Genomic DNA, 7,647 nt, shown 5'->3' on the forward strand with positions numbered 1-7,647 from the left:
TGTCCTCCGATTTCTACCTCCACCAGCCTCCCCTGGGGTCCATGCTTTAACCATAGCAGGACAGATGAGTGAAGACAGTGGTAAAATACAGAGTTATGCAAGTCTTTTCTGGCTCACTTGAAAGCCTCTTGTCAATTTTTCCAAGGCCTTATTTACAGCTTCAGTGCCTTCTGCTGAATTTCAGGCTGCATAATAATCGGCAGCTGGCTACACCAGCAGCCAAATACATTGCTTTTTTCTTTTTCCACAAGAAACTTTCCTTACCCTTCCAGGAAGCTTTTGTTGGTCCACTTATCTTTTTTATAAGCAAACATTAGGTGCTGGCGCTTGTTAGGGCTACTATTAGCCAGCGTTGTTTACCCTTAATGCACAATAGGATGTTTGTTTGCAAGGGTGAGGGGGAAAGGGAGGGAGGTGATTATTGGTGAAAAAGAGAAAAAATGACAGGTATATATGGTGCCATGCCTTCTTTTTGAGGCTTTGCAGCCTCCTCCACACACAGGCAGACAGACTGTGTATCTCAGGCTGCACTGCTGCACCTGCTCCTGGTTAGGCAGAGCACATCATTCTTGGATGCCACACTGTTTATTGATGACATCGTCGGTTTATACCACAGCCTGACTCCAATTTGGGCTGCTGCCTCCTGTCAGTCTGGGACCACAGACATCTGAAGAAGCCTCCCACCCTTTCAGTCTCTCTCTCTATCTCCCCCTCCCTCTCTCTCCCTCTCTCTCTCTCTCTCTCTCTCTCTCTCTCTCTCTCCCTCTGTCTCTCTCTCTTTTTCTCCTGAGACTTCTGGCTTTTGCACGCCACAGTGTTACTACCTGCTGACACCCCACACACGCAGAGAGAGAGAGAGAGATAAAGGTAAGCTTGCTCACAGAGGAGTGGACTTTTGTGGTTTCCTGGTGGTTTCCTGTTCTATTGTCCATCTTTGGCTTTCCCTACTGGGATTATCAACTGTCCCAGTCACAGCTAGGCTGTGTGGGAAAAGCTGTGACATAGTGCTAGTCCTCATGTATCCCATAGACATCCTTAGTGGGTGAAGTTACTGTATCTGATGATTTGCATGTTACAATGTGTATGTCCTATATATTCCCCAACTGCATTCATGTATTGAATTGTCTTACTTGCATAAGTGGGTTTATGTCACTAGTGACTGTGTTTGCATTTGCAGTGCAGTATTGTTAATTCAGTAACTGCCCTAAAAAGTATTTTCTATATCGTATTTTACTGTTCACTATTATTTTGACTGGCGGCATAATGCTGCATACTGCACTTGCTACAATTGCTGCATACCTCTTTATTAGTAAACAAACAATGCCTCTTAGCTTTGCTTGTTTTTCATTTTACATTGCCACAAGATGATTCATACTTCAGATAGTCAGAGGTGTTACATAAAGTAGGGGTTTTGATGTTTATCTGGTTCTGGTTTAAGGGCACAGCCCTAATACAGTCTAGCTATTTTCTGTTAAATTAAGCCATATTACAAGTATATAGATATTACAATATTCATGTAGTTTTGTGAGGGTGCAGATGATTGGTGTGGCAGACATGGACAGAAAATTGAACCATATTTCTACTGTGAGATCAGAAACAACAACTGATTGAGCAAGATGAATTGTACTGAACTAAACTTAATTTCCAAATTGATGAAGACTAAAAGTATGGCTTGTGGATTCTTTCTACAAATGTCCACTTATACGTATGTATGCATGTACAGTATATATACTTATATGTATAGTATAAGACCATTACATATAGCCTCATAATCCTCAATCCTGCTGCCTTTCTTTTTCTTTCTCTCTCCATCTTCCTCTTTCTCTGTTTAAACCCCCAGAAGATATGTTTCCTCTCCGTGTCTACATACTGGCCGCGCTGGTCAGCCTGGCCCTGTGTCAGTACGACTATGACTACCAGCCTGCCTCCCAGTACGGACCCTCAGGAGCCAACTGCGCCCAAGAGTGTGATTGCCCCATCAATTTCCCCACCGCTATGTACTGCGATAACCGCAAGCTCAAGACTGTGCCTATGGTGCCCTCAGGGATCAAGTACCTCTACCTGCAGAACAACCTGATCGAGGAGCTCAAGGCAGGCATCTTCGACAACGTCACCGACCTCCGCTGGCTGGTCCTGGACAACAACCAGATCACCAGCGAGAAGATCGCCAAAGGCACTATTGACAAGCTGGGGGTTCTAGAGAAGCTGTTCTTCAGCTACAACCAGCTGACAGAGCCTGTGGTGCCCCCGTCCAAGAAACTGGACGAGATCAAGATGATGGGCAACAAGCTGAACAAGTTCCCTGCCGGGTTGCTGGGCGACAAGGAAAACCTGACCATCATAAACCTCCAGGAAAACGAGCTGACCTCAGACAACATCGGCGGGGCCTTCAAAGGCCTCAAGTCACTGGTTTGCCTGGACATGACCAAAAACAAGCTTAAGAAGCTGCCCGCGGGGGTCCCCAGTGGGTTGGAGGTTCTCTACGCCGACTTCAACGAAATCGACAGCATCTCGGCGGGTTACTTGAACAAGCTGCCCAAGCTGCAGTACCTGAGGATGTCTCACAACAAGCTGGTGGACTCGGGGATCCCCGCGGGTGTCTTCAACGTGACCTCGCTGATCGAGTTGGACCTGTCTTTCAACAAGCTGCAGAACATCCCAGAGGTCAACGAGATGCTGGAGCAACTCTACCTGCAGGCCAACGAAATCAACAGTGAGTGGCTCAACTTGTGGCTCTGTCTCTTTTTCGACATTTGTCTCCTTCTCTCTTTCATCCTTTACTTGTCTCACTCAGTTTATGTCTCAATCTCTCTCCTGCTGTATCTTTGTTTCTTTGTCTTCACCATAGCTTTTCACTTACACAGTATAAGGGGCACTGTACTGGAAGTGATAACTCGATACAAATTGTCGTTACAAATAAATCTTACACCAAATACATATCTCATGGTGGGATATGTTAAAATTAACCCTGATATTTGAGTAACCAATAAGCCAAACTACTTTTCCCATTGTGTCCCTTGTAGAGTTTGACCTTAGCAGCTTCTGCAAGTTCACCGACTCCCTCAACTACTCCCGGCTGAAGCACCTGCGTCTGGACGGGAACAACCTGACACAAAACAGCCTGCCCTTTGACGCCTCCAACTGCCTGCGCCAGGCCTCTGATGTCGTCTTCGATTAAAGACCCTCCCTGACCCTGAGGCCCACGTGATAACCAGGCAGCCCTCCATCCCCTACACCACAATGGAGTCACTGACTTTGTCGTAATAGCCAAGCATACTATTTAGTGTGCATGGCAAATACATAATCGCATACTAAGTAGTGTGCAAATGTGTATATTGGGACACAATTTCAGTGTTGGTTCATCCCCTCTACAACTCCCTACTGACCCAAGCCAAATTGAGGTCATTCTTAAACTGTAGGTATAAACCAGATAGGACCAACCAATTCTGATTAAAAACCCTGAAGAGGTCCTTTTGTAAAATACCTTGCATATCAATACTAATACTGACTCGGCGCTTCTGAAAGTTGTTGCAATTTTTGGTACAATCGAATTGTGGCTATGCAGGGTGGCTTTGTCATGATTATCATTGGGGTATTTTTGACATAGTAAAAGACTTGTCCCATACCATTAGTGTCACCTAAATCGGCCGCAAAAGGCAATAACTTTAACTTTTGGTCTTGTCTATCTTATAGCGTCACAAATTAATAACTTGGATATGGACAGAAATGGGGACATAAAGACAGACTCTCCAAATTACAGTATCATTCTCAAACAATTTGCAGCATCCAATCTAAATCCCTTAAAGTAATGTCACATAGTGCTACAAAGTAAAAAAAAAAAAGAAAAAAAGAGAAGACAAAAAAATGGTATAGTGATACCTGAATGAAGTTCTTTTGATTAAAAAGCAAACTTGCACACTTCAAACATTCCAAACTAGTGGCACATGTTGTTTTAAGACAATTACATTGAGAAACATGGGGAAAAAAGCTTACTTGCAAATGTTAAGGATCTACGGTCCTCCATTCTATAATTGTGTGTCTTGTATGTTCTGAGGCTTTTTATGTTTTGTTGGTACACTCTCAAAATCCTATTGCTGTGCAAAAGACCTGCAGGTAAGGAATAAGAGAATCTAAGATAGCGTGTAGTGTACCGGTTCAGGTGTGTCAAGAATATTCAACAGATTTTAGTTGAATACTTTCTGGATCAAATTCAAGCTCAAATGTCATACCATGTTTAGGGAACCTAAAGACTGCCATAGCACCCATCTGTGAAAAAGATTGTATACAGCAACCATCTTTTTCGATGGGAATGTCCAAAAATATGTTTTTTATTCTTAATCAACAAGATTAAAAGGCTTCACACTGAATATCTCTGCTGAGTTGAAAATGATTCTGATATTAATTTACTGTTTTCTTTCTAATGACAAGTCATTATGCAGTTAAATAAGAGTCAGTGTTTTCTACATATTAGCCTATTCGTTGCAGTTCACTGTTACGCACACTGCTAACATTTATACAACATTGCATTACTTGCACGCCTCTCATGGTGACTGAATGATAATAAACAATGGCATTTTAAGACTGTGTGCGTCCATGGTTACCTTGTTTTGCCATGTTTGATGTGTGCTTTGCCCACGTAGCTTTGTCACAACGATGCCCACGTGTTGTGATGGTATTATCATGTTGCTCTAATGCTGTGGCAATGTTGTCAGAATGTAGTGCCAGTTGGGCACTTTTTTTTAGTATATCCTGATTTTACTTCATTATGGCTTTTGACTCAGTAATCACTGGTGAATTTACTGCGAGCACATACAATACCGTTGAATAAACGACATTTTCAACACACGTGTCGCAAAATGTTTGCTTTATACACCTGTAGCTACTGCTACTGTGACCTGTTTCTTCTTCAAGCTATCTCTAACTGAAATGGTTTACCAATCGTTACCGGGCAATCCCTCAATTAATCACATTGCTTATCCTAGACCTGTTGGTGAAGGAACAATCAAGTAAAGAACAATACACCTGCGTACTTTCTCCTAATGACACACATTTTACATAAAGCCAGGGAAGACAGGTGTAAAACACACCAGGTCTAGCGCCTCCTAGTTTACAGTGGTGGTCTTATCTGTGGGACTTTATCTTTTAGTATCACTCTGGGGTTGATTATCCAGGACTTCGATTCAAGATTATGATTCTGGTAGTGATTAGCCAGGGCTTGTGGCCTGATTTCCAGGCATTCTCTGGAGTGTTAGCCTTTTGGCAGGGCCTTAAATCGCATCCATCTGCTGCTTCCTCCCAACCCGAGCCCAGGGACTGGAGCCTGCAGATGAGATGAAGTCATACAGTTTTCTCTGATGGAGAGAATAAGAGAGAAAAAGAGAGAGAGAGAGAGAGGGAAGAATGAATAATGGGATCCCTCTCTTTCTTTACTTTCACAGGCCCTTCAATGAATCATGTGTGCCGCTTGTTTTCATGACCAGATTGTGTTCTAAGGGTTCATGTTGTGTTTGGGCCTGCGCCCACTATGGCTGGCAATTCTCTTCCTGTAGGAAGTCTCTGTCTCCCTGTATGACATTGTGTCTCTGAATATGAAGTGGAAGGTTCTATATCTAATCGATTACACATTCTCCCTGTGTGGGTTTAGTGCAGGGATGATAGGCTGTGGCCCTGGAGGGCTGGAGGGCTGGAGGGCTGGAGGGCTGGAGGGCTGGAGGGCTGGGGGGCTGGGGGGCTGGAGGGCTGGAGGGCTGGAGGGCTGGGGGGCTGGAGGGCTGGAGGGCTGGAGGGCTGGAGGGCTGGGGGGCTGGAGGGCTGGAGGGCTGGAGGGCTGGAGGGCTGGAGGGCTGGAGGGCTGGGGGGCTGGAGGGCTGGAGGGCTGGAGGGCTGGAGGGCTGGAGGGCTGGAGGGCTGCGGGGATTGCAGGGTTTGGCTGGATACCAGTGCTCATTATTTCATTTCATAGGATAGAAGGGGTGCAAATGGAGATTTGTAGTTATAGCCTTGCAAAATGGCTAATTATATCTCCACAGGAGAATGCCAGTATTCCAGAATGCCAGTATATGAATTTGGTATTTGTTTTCTTTCTAATTTGTTGCAGTAGATTAGTCTCAAAAGTGCATACACTGCCCAACAGGTACTGTACACTGGGAAAGAGAAATTACCTGCATTGGTGTTGCATAAAAGCACTTTCACACCTTGCCAGAACACTTTCATAAATACTTTCATACCTTGCCAGAACAGGCCCAAGCCAATGGCTAGGTGTCCAACAGGTGTGAGTACAATTGAGAACCATCACAGAAGAACCTAGACATTCCTAAGATGTCTGCAAGCGTGTTTTTTTTGGGGGGGGGGAGTTTAAACCCTCGTCTTGTAGAGAACTTCTCCAGGGTGAGTAAGTAGAATGGTTGGAGCTAAAGGGTCCTTTAGGGGGGAGGGTGGTAAGGGGGATTTAGTGAAGAGTTGTGTGGATGAGCAGGACCAGGACCAGGATTAGGGCCAGACTAATCTCACATTGTGCCATGTAATGCTGAAACCCCACACACTCCCTTTGATTCACAGACTAGACATGTTCTATTAATGGCACATAATACTGAAAATGTACCATTCTAGAATGCAAAACTTTGAGATGGGGTTGTTCTGACATCGACCTTATTTGGTAAAGTACCTCTTCTGGTCTAAATGCTGCAGCTGACAAATCAAAGCACCAGAGTTGGGAAGGGATGAGAAATACTGTCAAGTAGATTGCTTCATATGGGAAGTATGTGTCTGTTAGTTGTGTTTTATATTTCAGGCATTTCATACACCTCCTGTTCTCGTTAAACATTGAAGATGAATGGAAGAACTTTGTCAAAGTACTTTCTGTTCTAGTTTTGTGTGGGCCTTTACTGTCTAGTCGATGAATAAGGATGAATTGGAATAATACTCAACAGTGTCATCTTTTCCAGTCTTTTGGTAGAACATCTGTGGTCCCCAGTTAACTACATTGTGCAGGTCCTAGGAGACTGAATATTCTTGTTTTTTTGTTGTATATTTCAATTTGAGTTTGTTACAGGAAAAGTTGCTTGTAATATGTTGCATTTTGGCAGATTCTCTTATGAAATAGATGCTACAAGATTGATGTTGCTAATTCCTTAGACGACATGTTGACTGTATGGTTCATGATATGATGTTTATCAATTTCTTTAGACCACACAGTCCTCAGTTTATGGCCAACAAACTTTAAATTTAAAAGCTAAATAAGCTTTAGCTCATGGCAGTGGAAACTATCAGAAATGTATAACATTATTACATAATAATTCCTGCCCCTATGTTCTTCAGGAAGTCCCATGTGATCCAGCTATAGAGTTGACCTGTGCACTTCTTCAGTGTCTCCAACATAAATCATGTTGTTTTATAATCTTTGTTATTGCATGTGTATTTCCCTTGTGTATGTCTGTCTGGTTCACAGTATTAATGGAGTTACATAAGAAGAAATACTCCCGCACACACACTTTATCTCTTATTGAATGTGTCAACGTTTCAAGACATTCTGGGTTGAGAGTTACTCCACCGCTGATCTAAAGTCATATTCCAGATGCTCTGGGATCGCTGGTTTTGGTCTAGCATGCCTAATTAGAGCAGACACTTTTTAGGAGGCTCCAGGTCAGC

General features: G+C 43.6%; 1 protein-coding gene across 2 annotated transcripts; it reads left to right on the forward strand.

Annotated features, from left to right (window-relative positions):
• Positions 1–802: 802 nt before the first annotated feature.
• Positions 803–4,837, forward strand: lum (lumican). Of its 2 annotated transcripts, none has more exons than XM_083691983.1 (3): positions 803–867; positions 1,844–2,713; positions 3,024–4,837. In XM_083691983.1, the coding sequence occupies exons 2-3, from the start codon at positions 1,846–1,848 to the stop codon at positions 3,176–3,178; spliced, it is 1,023 nt and encodes a 340-aa protein (XP_083548109.1). In that variant the 5' UTR covers positions 803–867; positions 1,844–1,845; the 3' UTR covers positions 3,179–4,837. The 2 variants fall into 2 exon arrangements, with proteins under 2 accessions (XP_083548109.1, XP_083548108.1); XM_083691982.1 differs by having other exon boundaries at positions 804–867; positions 1,841–2,713.
• Positions 4,838–7,647: the final 2,810 nt, after the last annotated feature.

This window comes from Argentina silus, assembly GCF_951799395.1.
Source record: "Argentina silus genome assembly, chromosome: 20".
Classification (NCBI taxonomy): domain Eukaryota; kingdom Metazoa; phylum Chordata; class Actinopteri; order Argentiniformes; family Argentinidae; genus Argentina; species Argentina silus.

Bases quoted from the DNA above. Each gene is read 5' to 3' on its own strand.
- lum (XM_083691983.1), top strand. From the start codon at position 1,846: ATGTTTCCTCTCCGTGTCTACATACTGGCCGCGCTGGTCAGCCTGGCC. The intron at 2,714-3,023 runs GTGAGTGGCTCA...TGTCCCTTGTAG, and splicing joins GCAGGCCAACGAAATCAACA to AGTTTGACCTTAGCAGCTTC.